The 17,060-nt window shown below is 40.5% G+C and overlaps 1 protein-coding gene across 4 annotated transcripts in view; it reads left to right on the top strand.

Moving 5' to 3' along the window:
• The window catches only part of TOP3B (DNA topoisomerase III beta), a 90,278-nt gene that overhangs the window by 72,350 nt on the left and 868 nt on the right, over positions 1 to 17,060 (top strand). The window contains exons 1-18 of one of the 4 annotated variants that reach the window (XM_074844001.1): positions 1,937 to 2,041; positions 2,315 to 2,485; positions 3,240 to 3,371; positions 4,379 to 4,485; positions 5,889 to 5,963; positions 6,897 to 7,093; positions 7,544 to 7,700; positions 8,791 to 8,904; positions 9,826 to 9,916; positions 10,233 to 10,387; positions 10,620 to 10,725; positions 11,960 to 12,106; positions 12,828 to 13,001; positions 13,809 to 13,937; positions 14,180 to 14,329; positions 14,775 to 14,875; positions 15,114 to 15,315; positions 16,151 to 16,670. In XM_074844001.1, coding sequence (XP_074700102.1) covers positions 2,416 to 2,485; positions 3,240 to 3,371; positions 4,379 to 4,485; positions 5,889 to 5,963; positions 6,897 to 7,093; positions 7,544 to 7,700; positions 8,791 to 8,904; positions 9,826 to 9,916; positions 10,233 to 10,387; positions 10,620 to 10,725; positions 11,960 to 12,106; positions 12,828 to 13,001; positions 13,809 to 13,937; positions 14,180 to 14,329; positions 14,775 to 14,875; positions 15,114 to 15,315; positions 16,151 to 16,632 — 2,589 coding nt within the window. In that variant the 5' untranslated portion in view covers positions 1,937 to 2,041; positions 2,315 to 2,415 and the 3' untranslated portion in view covers positions 16,633 to 16,670. Of the gene's footprint in view, positions 1 to 1,936; positions 2,042 to 2,314; positions 2,486 to 3,239; positions 3,372 to 4,378; positions 4,486 to 5,888; positions 5,964 to 6,896; positions 7,134 to 7,543; positions 7,701 to 8,790; positions 8,905 to 9,825; positions 9,917 to 10,232; positions 10,388 to 10,619; positions 10,726 to 11,959; positions 12,107 to 12,827; positions 13,002 to 13,808; positions 13,938 to 14,179; positions 14,330 to 14,774; positions 14,876 to 15,113; positions 15,316 to 16,150; positions 16,671 to 17,060 lie in introns of those variants that run through there. The other 3 variants (XM_074844002.1, XM_074844003.1, XM_074844004.1) reach the window with 3 other exon arrangements.

Raw genomic sequence — 17,060 nt, 5'->3', positions numbered from 1 at the left:
CCAAACCTGCGCTGCAGGGCTGCGGAGCCCCTGTCCCCAGCCCGGCTGGGTGATCTGGTCCCTTCGGCAGCGGTGGGACTGATGCAGCTCCACACTGGAGGATTAGGGATGGGGTTGAGGCTTTCCCAACCGCAAAGGGCTTTCCAAAACTGCCCTCTCCTGGTTGTGAGCGCTTCAAAGCGACTGTTGTGACCTGATGTCCCAACATGCTTGTGGGTTAGGCCAAGGAGGGCTGGTGTACATGGACTGTCTGGTAAGCAGGGGTTCCTTCGGACTGGGAAAATCTTTGTAGGGCCCAATGAACCAGCCATACATGTGTCTGTGCCAACACAGCAGTACACAGGGACTCAGAGTGCCCCGAGTCCCTCAGCTACGTAACAGAGAGACCCGACTGCGATTTCACAGGTAAGTACAAGTCTGAATTTGCATGTTATGTTGCACATTCGAAAAGAAAAGAAAGGTTGGGTTTTGTAGAGGGCTTTTACTAGAGGAAATTGAAAAATATGTATCTGACATATCTGAAGGCTTGGTTTTAACTTGCATCCTGATTGTTCCAGATGTTCCCCAGATGTCAAATGGAACCAGGCATTGAAACAGCAGAACACATTTGTCTTAACAAGTTCTAGCTTCAGTATTGCCAAAGAATTAAAAGCCCTGGGTTTGTTTTGATTTTTCTTTCACTGGTAACTCTATTATCTATTAATTGTCTACTGATCTAATTGAAGGTGAGTTACTTCCTTTTTATTCCAAACTGTGAGGTTGATCCCGGTTGATCCCTGATCCCGGCTGCTTCCCAGTCTCTTTGGGTTTGTATGGTACTGAGCAGCTCCTGGAAAAAACATGCTATAAACATTGGCAGTGATCGATGCACACCACAGGGGTAAAAATAGAGAGCTGAGCCCCTCCACAAAGAGCTGATAAAGCTCATCGACTTGGGGCTTCCCTCCTTAGCACTTTCCTTGACAGAAACATTCTGGGGCCCGTGGAAGAGCAGAAGGCTGCAGGAGAGGTCAGAAACTGCCCCAATCCACTGACAAAACCCCCTCAGCAGGGCTCAGCGTCCTTGGGGGGTGGCAGCCAGGGCACGGGGGTCTCCGCTGCCCCTCCACACCCAGGGACAGGAGCTGCAGCCCTGGGGGCAAGACCTGGCTGGGGAGAAACACGGGGTGAGGGAAGGGTGTGCTGCTGCCTGGGCCTTCCCTTCCCCCTCTTCTTTCCCTCCTTTTTCTTTCCAAGTGGGAAACCAACATTCAACTAAAATTTAACATGCAAAAAATGCATTTTTCAAGAATTTATGATACAAATTCAAGATCATTCAAAACATCAGTATTATTTCCATTACCTTCTCCAGGTGCAAGGGAATCAGCTGCTCCTAACACTCCTAGGACAAATTTCTTTGCATTCAAGGAGATGCTGTCAGGGCAGAGACCTTTAAGTCTATGGAAACTACGACCTGAAGTACAGACTGTGCGCAGGTGCACTGGTTTAAGACGCTGGAATAAAGCAGATACCTTTGTGGGCATGGATTTTCTTAGATAACTTTGATTCTGTCTGTTTTCTGCGCACCTTTGATAATAATCAAACTCGAAGCAGAGGAGCCTGCGCAGCGCTGGCCTGGCGCGAGGCAGGGGGCGCAGAACGGGCCCAGTGGTGCCAGCGGCAGAACTTTGCGCATTTCTCTGGTGCTCCTGTGTTCGGGCACGTATCGAGTATCGATTCCTACGGCGAGCTTTGGCTTTGTTCGAGTCCTTGGAATAAAACAGCAACAACAGAAAAGCCAGGGGTGAGGGGCGCGCGCCCCGCCCCTGCCGTTCCGCCGCGCCGCCAGGGGGCGCTCGCGCACGTGGCCGCCGGCGGGGGTGGGGGGGCGCGCCGCGCGCGCCCCGCGGAGGGGCGGGGCGGAGGCGGGAAGGGGAGGGGGGGAGGGGGGTGTGGGGGCGCCGCGCCCGTCCCCGCCGCTTGGAGCCGGCGGAGCCGCTGTCCCGCGCCTTCCGGCTCCGTGACCCGGCAGTGCAAGCGGAGGCCATGGCCGCCTGCTGAGGTGCGGAGCGGGAGCGGGGCCGGGCGCTCCCGAGCCCGCAGGGCGCGGCGGGGCGGGCGGCGCGGCCTCTCTGTGCCGGCAGGCCCCGGCTGTTACCTGAGCCTCGGGCTGCCCCGCGCCTCGGGCCGCCCCGCTGGGCCGGGCAGGGAAGGTCTGGCGCGGCGGGCCCGGGAGGCGCTGCAGAATCGGTCCCTGGCTCTCTGGTTTTCCTGGCTATTCTTTATGGAAGGGGCTGTGCGGTAAACCTGCTCTGTGTGTGCTCTCTCTCGTCAGGCTGAGGACTGGCTGTTGCTCGTGAGCGGCGTGCCGTGGTCTCCAGAAAGCCCCGTCCGTACCGTTAAGCCCTGTGGCGCCTCGTGTCTCGTCAGCTGAAAATGAAGACTGTCTTAATGGTCGCGGAGAAGCCTTCTCTGGCCCAGTCCATTGCCAAGATCCTCTCCAGGGGTAGGAAAGAAAGCATGTCGGTTCAGCCCTTCTGCTTGTTCTGCCAGGGGCAGAGGCGAAGCGCTCCGGAGCGCACCGCCCGGCTGAGGAGATGCGCGGTAGCCGCGTAGAGGCGAGCTGCCTGGTGCGGAGGCTACCGGGTCTGGCTGTAGATGAAGCGAGGTGTAGATGAACTAACCCTGGTTAGTTACCTGGTTGTCTTGGGGCTGCTGCCACCTGGGAGTGGTGACTTAGGGCACGTTGAATTCATAGAACTGGATGGCCCTTCACATTCTGTTTATTTTTACGTGCTGATGCCTATTCAATTCAAGAGTAAAGAAATCTGGTTCTGATATTTCATGTAGTTGGAGTGTGTGTTAGTGTATATGGTTTCTGCAAAGTGCCAATCAAGTAGCAAATTGCTGTTCTGAGAATTTTAAAGCTATAGTAAATATTTTATAAATCGTGGAAAACAGAATGAGTTGATTATAACTGTGCTGGTCTAGAAAAGTAGTTGTATTTTCATAAGGATTTGTTCGTGGGAGGAAAAAGATGGAGGAGATAATGGATAGTTTCAAGTGAAAATGAAATATACTTTAAAAAAGGTCTAAAGTGATAATTAGCTGAAATAACAACTTGATCAATGAGTAGAATTTTGTGATCAGGAAGACCCTAGCTGTAAGATCTAAGAAAAGGAGGGTGTCATGTCACACAAAATAATTTATTTAAATAGGTTTTTTTTATTCTGTTGATATTTCTGATCTTGTTTTCACAGGAAACATGTCCTCTCGCAAGGGACTGAATGGTGCATGCTCTGTGCATGAGTACACTGGATCGTTTATAGGACAGAGTGCCCATTTCAAGATGACATCTGTGTGTGGTCATGTCATGACTTTGGATTTCATAGGTATTTGTTCATAAAAAGTGTTAGCTGATATGGGTTGTAAAACCGTGAAGGACTTCTAATAGGAAAATACTCATTGTGGAAATAGTTCAGGAAGAATGTTAGATCTAGAGAGGAGAGGACGATGAAAAGATCACTTGTGGTCAACAGTTCTTGATTTTTGTTTCTAGTTCTCTGTCTGACTTCTTGTACAACTTTGGGCATATGCCACTTACGTTTTCCGTGCCTGAATTATGTCCCTGGAAAATAAGCAGAGAGGAGGCTTAATTTGTTAGCCTGTAAAAATGTTTTGGTACTTTGAATGAAAGGTGATTAAGAAATGCAGAGTCCAAAGGGATATTCTCTAAAGCATTGTAGCGTATTACTGCAAAATAGAGACATGGTAAGGATAATGTGCCAGGAATCCTGTCACTAACTTGCTTTGAAGTGTGGGACTAGTCATGTGACTACTGTATTTCCTCTGATGTTAATGACCTCACAGGTTTTATGAGGGCTAAATTTTGAGTTGTTTACACAGTGCTTTGAAGAGGTACAGTTTAGTGTAATTGCTGAGCAGTATTACAAACAGTTACTTCAGAAAAATGGAAATGAACAAATACATTGATATGAGAAGGTGACACAGGATGCTCTGTAGCATAACCAGGCTGAGATATAACTGGTCATAAATAACGAACAGTAAAACAGAGTGGAGTGTGCACTGTGAAAACAAGGAGAAATTCCTTCCTCCCCCTCACCTGATCGATTAATTGTACAAACAGAAGGTCTTTTAATAGCTCATGTTAAAATTTCTGAAAGGTGTGTGGTATTTTTTTTCCTTCATACGTTTCAAAATGATAGCTGCTATTCACATAATGCTAAGGGCTCCCTTGATATACGCTGAAGTGAGATGTATTAGGGTAGAAAGGCTTCTGAGACAAATCTTGAAAGCCAGGTGTTTTCCAAAGTAACTTTTGCTGTTGGTTGGTTGTTTTTTTTAAATGTATATTTAGAGCTATACTTCTGCTTTTCAGGAAAATATAACAGCTGGGACAAAGTGGATCCAGCAGAACTTTTTAGCAAAGCTCCCACAGAAAAGAAAGAAGCTAATCCCAAACTGACCATGGTGAAGTTTTTACAGGTATTCTTTCTTGTGAGATTTATTTGAGATGTATCTTTTTGCCTTGACATTCTTTTTCACCTGAAGTATATTTCATCTTTAAGGATTTGTTGTTCTTATTCTTCCTCTGTTGGAGAAAGCAATAACACCTGGTTTTATCCTGTCAAGAAAAATAAGTGAAATTATTCTGTGGTTCTGGAAAGCAATAAAAATGATTAATGAATTTGAAAGAGCAGTGTAGCATTTTGCTATGAATTAGCCTTGCTTTTTTAAAAAAAGACCCAAACAAATTCTTACAGGTTAGCTAGCTTTATTTAAGAACCAGAAATAGAACCTTCTCCCAGCTCTTGGAGTAGGTCAGTGATTGTCGCTCTAGTATAAGAAATTGTCTTCACCACAGATAGTTTCTGTTTGAGGGTAATGCCAGAGCATTGCATGGCCTTCAAAACGTTTGTTACATATCGTCCCTCTAGGGAGGGGAAGACAGATGGACAGGCCATCTGAATACACTGTTTCTCAAACTGCAGGTTGTTGAATGTTTGATTTAGTAGGTGTATTCACCTGCTTCCCAAAAGTGGGCAGTGTTTGGCAATATGCTGTACAATATGCTGGAGTTCTTCTAGGGTTGAAGAGAAATGAGTACAATCCTAAATAAGGATTTTTCTTCCCTGCAGGAAACAGCTTTTTGTCAAGGTTAGATCTATTTTGTTAATTTTACTGGTTCGTTCACTATCTGAAATCTTTGCCTCATTGAATTCACTTTTGCCGTTGCCTTGTAAGTTTTTTGACTGTCAATATCCTGCTTCTTAAAATTGGAGCATTGGATGCATGTTTTGCTTCTAACAGCAAGTGCAAGGCATAGCATGTAAATGCTTTCTTTAAAACAAGTCTTTGGTGGTTATTGTTCACTCTTCACATGTGCCCCTCTGAGAGGATGGTAGTTTGGTTGCTTTTACAAAATAATACTTTCTGAAAGGCAAGTATATGTGGTGTAAAACTGGTAGCTGTCAGATAAATTCAGACTTCGTGGTATCTTTATGAACTAGGAAAACTTTTTTATTTTTTTTTTAATGATGTGGAGATTAAGGCACAGAAAGGGGAATGGACTGTGCCCAAGGCTGCACACACAGACTGTGGCAGTTTCAGGAAACTTCCACTGCTATAGAGCTATGCTGATTTTTTTTCAGGTTCTGCAGAAAAACGTCTTGTAGGCGGACTTCTGGTCCTGTGAAGCACAGCTTGCTTCTCTCTCTGACCACTGTTTAAGTACCTGCAGACTTCTTGTCACTTCTGTATTCTTCCAGTCATTTTTGCACCAAATAAATTACCTCTAGTACTGTAAAATAGAAACAAAAAGTGTGCAGTTATTGAGGACGTAGGTCTTTTTCTGAGTTGCTGAAGACCTGTTCTAATTTTTCTCACAGGTGGAGGGAAGAGGCTGTGATTGTATTGTCTTGTGGTTGGATTGTGATAAGGAAGGAGAAAACATCTGTTTTGAAGTAAGATTTCAATTTTTAAAACTTACAATATCAAAATATTTGTCTGTGACATACAATACTATCTGTATTGTTTTATGGGTATACACTAAAATTCAAACTAAGTTGAAGAAAGTTTTAAAAACATGGAGGGCCTTGGTGAAAAAACACGTGTGCTTTTGAACTCTTAACATGTCAGTTAAGGAGTATAAATTAATGTCATAGCTGTTGCTCATCTGAGACGAACAATAAAGTCTCTTAAATGTTTGAACATTCCAGTGCTTTGAGAATTGGTCTGTACTTCACAGCTGGAGTAGTTATTTTGTTGTCCTTATAAAACTTGATCTCTATTATCTTTTGTTCATTAAGCAATTAGACTCTTTTGAGCATAGAGGCCACTTTTAAGTGTAGGCTTACCACAGGAATGTGGACTCTGCACATAAAAGGTATAGAACTAAAACTTTGGTGTGCAAAGATATTTTTTTAACATCCTATTCCCAGAAGTCTACATGAAGAGTATTTTTTTGCCTTTGCTTAAAGAAGTACATTTTATCAAGTAATTGTTTTAAGTTCTTTAAATACCACTGTATCATAACTGGGCCCTGGCAATACACAGAATAAACCCAGATAGAAACTGATACATATTCATCAAAAGGTGCTGCAGCTGCACTGGTGAATGTCTTTGCACTTAGCTAAGAATAGTGCTTCACTGCCAGCAGTTGCTGTTTAATGAATAAATCCTTCAGTTTTGCTAATTCTTAACACGCTTCTGAGTGGATGACAAATACTGCTTTTGCTTATCACTTAGTTTATTGGCGTGACATCTTACTGAATTAAGAAGGTAGTTACATATCAGCAAATATCTTCTGGAGGCTGGGGTTTTTTTCTTTAGAGAGAAAAACTGACTTAAGCCTTACCTTTCAAATACTCTTAAAATATGCTTCTGATCTTCACTAGGTTCTTGATGCTGTTCTTCCTGTTATGAACAAACCTCGTAGTACCGAAAGGACGATTTATAGAGCTAAATTTAGTTCTATTACTGACACAGACATCTGCAATGCCATGAATCACTTGGGAGAACCCAATCGCAATGAAGCTCTTTCAGTGGATGCCCGCCAGGAGCTGGATCTTAGAATTGGCTGTGCATTTACAAGGTGACAGCATAGATTACAGACAGTTTTATGGAAGGTTCAGGTATACTGCTCTGTCCACAAAATATGTCTTAGAACTCTAGTGGCTGATTCTGCTCAGCACCACAATGAATGATTTTATCCACAGACAAATAAAAAGAAAGAAAAAATTGTGTTATGTCTTTAACTGAGGTTAACTAGGTAAAGTACTATCAGCAACTATGGTATGATCTGATTTTAAGATGTTCTCCCACGTTTCTTTGGAAGTAAACAGGATTCAGTGAGGCAAAGTAACTATGACTTAATTAGCTGTAAGAGATAGTATTTTTCAGAATGCTTTTTTCTTAATGCCTGTATGATTTAATATATTACTCATATTTGTGTGTATAAGTTAGTGAAAACTTCTACTTTTCATGGGAATGAGGATATTAATGTATTTGTTCCTGGTTTCTTTTTTTTTCTCCCCTCTCCTAGGTTTCAGACTAAATATTTTCAGGGGAAATACGGGAATTTAGACAGCTCCCTCATCTCCTTTGGGCCGTGTCAGACCCCAACACTTGGATTCTGTGTTGAAAGGCATGACAAAATCCAGTCATTTAAGCCTGAGACTTACTGGGTGTTGCAAGCTAAAGTAAGTTTTACAATACTGGTTTGTAGATGAGGAACATATATTTTTGCCAAAGAATGCATTTATATTTTTATTTTGTTAATTCATAAATTTGTAGCTGCTGACAAGAATTCACAATGCCTACAGCTTACTCATGTGTTCTTGTTCAGTTCACATGTGTGTCACCACTCTCCCGAGAACAGATTCCAGGATGTCAGTTTTGTATTAAAGTGGTTATTGTCTGCTGCTTATAAGAATTCTTCAGTGCTAACCATCTAAGCTTAGACTCAGCCAAAAAGACTACTTAAAATGGTTTTCTTTTGTTCCCTGGGGTCCTTGGACTGACTGTGTTGTTAATTTGAATCCAGGAATTAATTAGGCTGCCAACAAACATTGGCATTGCTGAGTACTGGAATTTTAAAGCAAATAAAATGCTCATTGTGTTAATTGGCAATTGAGTCCTCTGAGTACTTTGGCAGCTTATAGCAGTTTTATAGCCTTGCTGCTGTCCAAGCTCTGAGAGCAGACTAGCATGGTTTTACTGCTTGTGATCACAGGGACTTTTTTAAACAAATAAGGGATAGATGGTAAAAAGTTGCCATTTTTAGATTTTAAAATTACAAAAAGATGAAATCTGGTGTCTACTGTCATCTCTTCTCTGATGCGTCTCGTGTGTCATGCTAGGAAATGTTTGGTGCCTGTTTTCAGAGAGTTTTGTACTCTCTCATATTGTTTACTTCATATTTATTTTTGTACATGGGACTTAAAACATGACCTAGGCATTAATACAAATGATTGATTTTGCTAAATCAAAATGGTAAACTTTGAATTTCTGCCCATTTCAGCCTTTACTGTTCCCAGCACTAAAACCAAGAATAGTATTTCAGTTAACTGTGGGAATAATTCCAGTCATTCCCCTGACCCCAGAACTAAAAGTGCTCCATCCTTCTCAAAAGCCCCTGTGAAAAAGAGTATGACTGCATGTTTGAAGCACTTGTGTCCTAGTACAGGTATTATTAGGATTTGCTTGCTGGATTGTCGTTGGGAATGTTCATTCTCACACTTCTGGTAATAGAGTTGGTGGGAATTAATATGTCTTTTTTTTGTCCAATAGGTGAACCCTGAAAAAGAAAGTTCTCTCACTTTGGATTGGGATAGAGTGAGGGTGTTTGATCGTGAAATTGCTCAAATGTTCCTGAATATAACAAAGATGGCAAAAGAAGCAAAGGTAAGAATATTTACTAAGTGTCAGTAGAGCCATATTTCATATAAAGGAAATACCATTTAATATTTCATTTGCTGCATTTTTTTTTTGGTTTTGTTGAGTGTAGAATATCTGTATCTTGTTTTTTTACTCCATTCAATTTTATGTAAATGAAAATAAAAGGCAAGAGATTTTTTTATTGTGGTTATATTATGCTAGTGTGGTCATCTCAGCAGAAGCCCCTTAATATTGACTTTGGAAGTGATCATCACTCATGATTGGAAGTCTTCATTACTAAACCTGCTAAGAAATACTGTTCAGATCTCTCCAAGCAGACCTCTTATTTCCCATGAGACATTGTATAAATCAGAATTTAATTACTTATGTGGCAATATTCCTGCAGTTAAATTTTTAATCATGTGTATGGTACAGTCTTTATAGCCAATTAACTTCTAATTCTGCTCTGTTCAATACTTGTTTGACACTATGTTTGGATTTAAGTGCTTATAGCCATCAAGGTTCAAAGACTGCATGAAGCTTTTAAAAATCTGGATCCTTAGAGTTAGGACCATTACTTGGAATAAGCACTAAATCCTTGTAGCACTGAAAGTATGTGCTGCTGAGGTAAATGGGAAGTAAAGATAGCAATAAGCTACCTCGCTCCATTCCCAGTTATAGGCCTCATTTAGTCTGTAGCACAAAGGGACCTTAGGACTGCAACTTCAGAATTTGGTAAAATTACCTTCAGTCAGAGATACTTTTCTGAAGTATACTTTACTTTTCTAAAGTAAAAATATATTGGTGGTTACTGTTTTAAGAAAACAAAACAGATATGACAAGAATAGATAATGGTAGGTATGCCACATGTTTGTAGGCATGATTGAAATTATACATTTACCAGTTACCAAACTTCAAAACTTTTACTGGGAAAATGCTATTTTCTAGGTAGAATCTGTGAGTAAAAAAGAGAAGGTGAAGCAGAGACCACTGGCTCTGAACACGGTAGAAATGCTACGAGTGGCCAGTGCTGCTTTAGGTATGTGTAAAAGTTCAGATTTTCATACTGTTTTAAAGGAAAATATTTTGGCTTCTCAGACGAAATAATCAAGACAGTATCAAATATAGTTGGATACCCTCCTCCCCCTGTAATATATCATTTGGGGGAGGGATCCAAGTTCAGAAAGCTTGTCAAAAGTGAAATGCTGGGTAAGATCAAGGTGACAAAAGTTTTACGGAAAGGACAAACCATGATTTATTTAAATGCTTCAGTAAGGTATACTTTCAGATGCAGCAAACAAATCATAATCACAGTGATGTGTAGATGATTTTTGTTTTCTCCTGTCCCATCTTAGGAATGGGTCCACAACATGCCATGCAAATAGCAGAGCGTCTTTATACTCAGGGTTATATTAGCTACCCTCGAACTGAAACTACCCATTATCCTGAAAACTTTGACTTGAAAGGATGTTTGAGACAACAAGCCAATAATCCTTACTGGGCAGAAACTGTGAGTACATGAAGCAAAACCTGTACTAACAGATCATTCTCTACTCTGTGTTTTAGAATATCTTACTTGGTATATTATAACCTATAGGTCTTCAGAAACAATAAATATCTGTAATTGCTTTTATTTATGGAAATTGTATTGTTAAGGATTTGATCTGGAAAGTTTCTTAACCTGTAAGAGAGACCTGTTATCCACTTCAGCCAGCCTGTTTTCTCTCTCTTCCTTCACCCAGGTAAAAGCATTGCTATCAGAAGGCATTAACCGTCCAAGGAAAGGCCATGATGCAGGAGACCATCCTCCCATCACCCCAATGAGAGCTGCAACAGAAGCAGAATTAGGTATAGGCAAATTCAGTAGCGTTGGAACACAATGTGAGGAAATTAGTTCCTTAAGGTATAGGAGCCAGTTTGAAAATCCCGGAGTTTCAACAAAAAACATAATAATTTGAATGGCAGGAAGTGAAGAGAGAACAGACTATCCTGACTTAAACTACTGGTGACAGTGGAGTTCAGAGCTGGTCTGCTCGTCAGTAATTGATCCCAGGGACCATAGTACTGCGAAGAAAAAGGAATAGCCAACGTAACAACTCAATGCCTACTTTTCTCTAGGAGAGATTTACCCCAGAATAGTAGCTTCCAAGTATTTGGAATTTTGCTGTATTTTTGCGCTTGTAAGTCAAACTTCAACTGCATTTTAATTTAGTCTCTATGGTTTGTGAGTTTTGTATTTAAATGTAACATTTGGCTTTCTGTACACTGATCCCTCAAAAATAGATTTTAAGTTTATAAGAAAGTGTAGTGAATGTATTGTTTATTAGGAATAGCTAAGATTGCTAGATAACTGATAACTTCTGATTTTCATGAATTGATGAAATAATCTCTGATAGAAAAATAAATGCTTTAAAATTTTGAGTAACTGTACAGGGTACTGAATGGACATGTAAGATTTTTTTTTTCTTTATCTACACAGCAAGATGAAATATGCAAAGCACAGGATTAAGAATTAGAAGCTGTTCATAGCAGTATAACCTTTCGACTATTCCATTTCTTCTCTGTAGATTGTGAATAAGTAAACTTTGCTTTCGAAATTAACCTATATTAGTGTTAATAAATACTATTTTAGAGAGATCTCTTGCAGGACTTCAAGCTGCCCAGTGTGGCAGTTGCCACTAGAATCCCATTTTAGGATTTAGATTAGGGTGTTGTCTCCAGTGGCACTCAGCAGTAGATCATTTTATTTTTGTTCCTGTCTGTTTTTTTAGTTTTTCTAAGCAAAAAAGAAAAGTCTTTTCTACTTTACCCTCTTGTTCAAACACATTGCAAAACTGGGAGATGGGCTGTCTAAATTGGCAGTCCTCCAAGAGCATCTGCACGCTGCTCATGTTTCTGTGACGTGACGATTATATAGGCAGGAAATTTTGAAGGGGAAACTGGATGGACTTTTGAATTCTGGTTTTTTTTTTAGATACCAGTATTTCCTGTGATACCTGTGGAAATCTGGTACCTTTTAGCGCAGATTTTACATAGAGCTGCAGGACTTGAGTTTTGTGGGTAAGATGTTGTTTATTCTCAGGTGGAGATGGATGGCGACTGTATGAGTATATAACTAGGCATTTCATTGCCACTGTCAGCGCTGATTGCAAGTACCTACAAACCACCATTTCCTTCAGTATTGGCCCAGAACGTTTCACCTGTATTGGAAAAGTCGTAACTTCACCAGGTAAGACTAATCAGGGAGCAAGTAGTTAGCAACAGATTTTATGGTTCTTCTTCCCATTAATGCATTGAATGGATATCAAAGTGAAGCTTTGGGGTACAATTTTGAAGACGTTTTTTGAGCTATCAAGACTAGAAACCAAATCTTTGTCTTCGTTTCCATACTTCAGTTACAATAAAAACCCCCTTATTTTTCATGTAGTAGTCTCAAAGATTTAACGCTACGTTTGCCACTGTGAAGACCAGTCTTTTTACAGACTGCAAATTCTTTTTGGGGGATATATTACACAAAGACAGACTTTTTTCTTGGGCCTCTGTAAAAAGAATGTAGCACCACCACTGAGCTTTTTATGATAAGCTGGCCCAGTAGTTCTTATTACATTAATATGACTTACTATTTGTATTTCCTTTTTAAGAAATTCTTCCCATCCATTCTGGCACTGTGCTTTCATTTAGGGAGAGTGTTTAGATTTTTACATACATCAACCTGACTCAAGTCACACACAAAATAGATCTGATGCAGTATAGTGAGAGATAGTCTTGTGATACTGTATTTCTTCAGTATTCCTAGCCTCAGATATTTTCTGCACGATACGGCAGACAACCTCTTAACTTTGATCTGTATAATGCAGCCCATGTTAAAATTAGAAACCTATACCTTGGTCTTTTGAAAGCTGTGAAGATAAGCTCTCATTATTTTTGTTTGCTTGTTTCTTTACCTCCAGGGTTCACAGAAATTATGCCGTGGCACAGCATCCCATTAGAAGAGAGCCTTCCCCATTGTGAGAAAGGAGATCTTTTTCCAATTGGTGAAATAAAATTGCTGGAAAAGCAAACCAGTCCTCCTGATTACCTGACAGAAGCAGAGCTTATCACTCTGATGGAAAAGCATGGCATTGGTAGGAATTTGCTAAACTTAAAATTATCATGTAATATGTCCACCAAGAGTGCAAAGAGTCTGAATGGCTCCTTTGAACTTTCTCTGTCAGTAATGACCTTTCAGTATTCATTTGGATAGGTACAGTAATAATCTCTTTTTCCCTTCAAACCACAATGCCTGTAGCTCCTCTTAGCAGATGGTAGATTGTCTATTCCCCCACATTTCTTTCCCTTTCTTATCCTTATGCCTCGTTTCTGGCCAAAGCACTATCCTTTTATAACACATCCTTGTCACGTGTCTGTCAGAAAGAGCTGATGTTGTGTGGAAGAATGCACCTCCCCATTCTTAGGAATGATTTCTTGTCTTTACAGCTTGCTTCAGCTTTGCTGACTCCAATAGTCCTTCTGTATATTATTATACAATTTACCACAATTCTACTTTTCTTTTTAAATCTGACTTGTTTCCTTTGATGCATTTTTCATAAATTTGTCCGGTCAAAACAAACACAGTCTCTTACTGCACTGTGTTTTTCCAGAATAAGTGATTGTGAGAATAGGTGTCTTCCCAATAGTAATTCCTTGGAAGAGACAAGAGGATTAATGTTAAAACATATGTTTCAGACTTCTCAGAACCGCAAAGGAACGTAAGAGTTACTAGAGAGAGAAGTTAGCCACTGAAAGTTGTGTAACAGTAAAAAGGTATCTGAATTTTAAGCAGTCTCGGGAGCCCTACAGTTTGACATAAAACCAGAGAAGTCAGAAGTGAGTAATGCAATGAAAACTTTGTTTTGTTCAGAATGGATATATTGTTTTCCTTTGTGCGGCAGGAACTGATGCAAGTATTCCAGTCCACATTAACAACATCTGCCAGCGAAACTATGTCACAGTGGAGAGCGGTCGGAGACTAAAGCCTACAAACCTTGGCATTGTTCTGGTTCATGGTTATTACAAAATAGGTCAGTTAAATGCTCTTCCCTTTCCATCTTCTTACCTTCTTTTCCATTCAGTATGTCAGGGGTTGTTGTCTCTGTATAAGTAGCATTGCTGTCTCAAATGATGCATCCAGGGAAGTATTATTAATTCCAAAGTCTATAATAATTAAAACTTGTTTTTTTATTTTGATGTTAGTTTATGTATGGACAGTTTTCTACCCCCATTTTTGATCTTTCATTCCTTCTGTCTCTGGTTTTCTGTTAAGATGCAGAATTGGTTCTTCCTACGATCCGCAGTGCTGTAGAGAAGCAACTCAACTTAATAGCCCTGGGTAAAGCGAATTATCATCAGGTCCTGGAGCACACCCTTGACATTTTCAAAAGGAAATTTCACTATTTTGTGGATTCTATTGCAGGTAAAACTTTTTATGTTTGAAGTGCCATACAATTACTTAATTGTTGCAAAGGTGCTAGTAGAAAATATTTATGTATTAGGTTCCTTTCAGAGGTTTAGGATTACTGAAAAATTGTGCCAGGACTGGAAGTTTCCAGACAGATTAAGTTGCTCTCCAAAAGGAAATGGACTGAATCGTGGCTCCAAAGCTCTACTTCAAATTTATTTTGTGACTGTGTAGTGGTGAGCTTTCAAAAACTTTAGACTAGCTGAAGTACTTAACCTTGTGTGTTTGTGCACGCTCAGTGCAAAGCGCTGTGTATTTAAAAAGTCTTCATAAACAATGAAGAGCATTGTGAATAAAATATTTTCATTCTCCCTTCTTTGCAGGTCTTATAGATGATTTTGTGCAAGGTTTCCTCTTAAGAACTAGAATTCTAACATAAATGTGATTATCTCTTTCACAGGTATGGATGAACTGATGGAAGTGTCTTTTTCACCCTTAGCTGCCACAGGTAAACCTCTTTCCCGCTGTGGCAAATGTCATCGTTTCATGAAGTATATTCAGGTAAGTTCACTTCATGCTTGGAATTTAAATTTCACTTGCTGGGGTGCATTGAGTAGAAACCCCTTTTCTGTTACTGAATTCGGATTTAAATGTGGTTGTCAAGAGTGCGTTTCTAAAAAAGGCCTAGTGGAGTTTTTCCATGGGGAACAAACCAGAGAGCAACCCCAGTTGGATTTACTACAAGTTTTGAACTCTACTGATGCTGCAGTTGTTCAAGAGATTTATATTTTATTTCCAGGCCAAACCAAGTCGTCTGCACTGCTCTCACTGTGATGACACCTACAGTCTCCCACAGAATGGTACCATTAAACTCTACAAAGAGTTGCGTTGCCCCCTAGATGATTTTGAGCTGGTGCTGTGGTCATCTGGATCCAGAGGAAAGAGCTACCCACTCTGTCCATACTGTTACAACCATCCTCCCTTCAGGGACATGAAAAAAGGTAGGAATTATGTAAACATGCAGGGATCAACCTCGCTTGCATACAGTGTGCTCTTTACTAGTTTTTAGTTGGTGTTGCTTAGTATAAAGTGCTACCTAAAATTCCTGTCAAACTCACCAACCAAAAGTTACTAGTTAACTCATTTCTGAATACTTCTTCTTTATAAAAGAAGAAATTAATTTAGCTGCATGCATAGTGGGTGACCTTTGTAACACTCAATATGCAGTGAAAGACACCGAGATTCTGGCACCTTGCAAATTGGAGTACGCTTGGTACAGACAGGACTATAGATTAAGACCAGGTCTTGAGAGTGTTTTGATACTGATGATGTGTCAAAAGCTGTTGAATGATATAAGAAGGGGTAAAAGTTGCAGTTAGTTTGGCAACTGTCAGACCAAAACTTACTTAAAGTAGTGCTTTGAAGTTCTGACTGTCAGGAGTCTTTTGGCATCTTTTTATTACCATCATTTATTTAAAAGTGTCTTGTACTAACAGTGTATAGTGCAAGTATAAAATATCAGTTAGTTAGGAGCCATACATTTAATTGAAAACATGTAGTTTTCATCACTAATGTGTCCAGACTGCCTGTACTGTACACTGGCAGTATCTGGCAATTCTGAAAGCCATTATAGAAAATTTTTGAACAAGGGATTAGTCTGAATCTGTGAAAAGGCAAGTTGCCATCTGGGGAGTGGTTCCATTCTTTAGTGATTTAGAAAACCTATAATATACTAAGCTGTCTTTTGACTTCTGTGTCTTGCTTCCTCCAAACTGGGTAGTGTGGGGAGTGATATAAAGGGTTCCTTGTGGTATGGTTTTACTCTTCTTCCACCAGGAATGGGCTGTAATGAATGCACCCACCCCACGTGCCAGCATTCTCTTAGCATGCTTGGAATTGGGCAGTGTGTTGAATGTGAGAATGGGGTTCTGGTGCTAGACTCGACATCGGGTCCTAAGTGGAAGATGGCCTGCAACAAATGCAATGTGATTGTGCATTTCTTTGAGAATGCCCACAAAGTCCGAGTGTCGCCGGAGACCTGCGACTTGTGTGATGCAGCCCTTGTGGACGTAGATTTTAACAAAGCCAAATCTCCTCTACCTGGTGATGAGACCCAGCATTCAGGCTGCATATTCTGTGATCCTGTGTTTCAAGATCTGGTGGAGCTGAAACATGCAGCCATGAGGCACCCCATGCACCGTGGGGGACAAGGAAAAAGGCAAGGTCGAGGAAGAGGTAAAGGCCGGAGGCCTGGAGGAAGACTCAATCCAAAGAAACCCAAGGACAAAATGGCAGCTCTGGCTGCTTACTTTGTATAATGGCCACACAAAAGAAAAATAAACTTCTTATAAAAGTTTGTTTTCCTTTAAGTTCATTTTTAAATATTTTTGATCTTCACTGCTTTCATGTTCTTAGAAAAGTTAAACACCTTAGACTGTTGTACGCCTTGGTTTAATCACAAAACAGATTCTTCTGAATGATCAGTTAGTAACTGAGTAAGCCTTTAAGCTTTTAATTGGAATTCATTGGTTTAAGTAGAGCTCACAAACAGTAGGGAGTCTCAGGAAGTCTACCTAGACTGTTACCTGTGGCTGATAGAAGGAAATGAAATCTCCCTCTTCTGCTGTTTCTGGGGCCTTTGTCAGCAGTACAAGTGCCAGGAATATACGAGACAATTAAGATCACTGTTATGTTGCTGTAGTCTTTAGGTGTGGAATGAGACTTGCTTCATCTGACTTTGAATCTT

The sequence above is a fragment of the Strix aluco genome, chromosome 18, assembly GCF_031877795.1.
Source record: "Strix aluco isolate bStrAlu1 chromosome 18, bStrAlu1.hap1, whole genome shotgun sequence".
Taxonomy (NCBI): Eukaryota; Metazoa; Chordata; class Aves; order Strigiformes; family Strigidae; genus Strix; species Strix aluco.
Note: the sequence above shows the minus strand (reverse complement) of the source record. Positions and strands in the feature narration are given on the sequence as shown.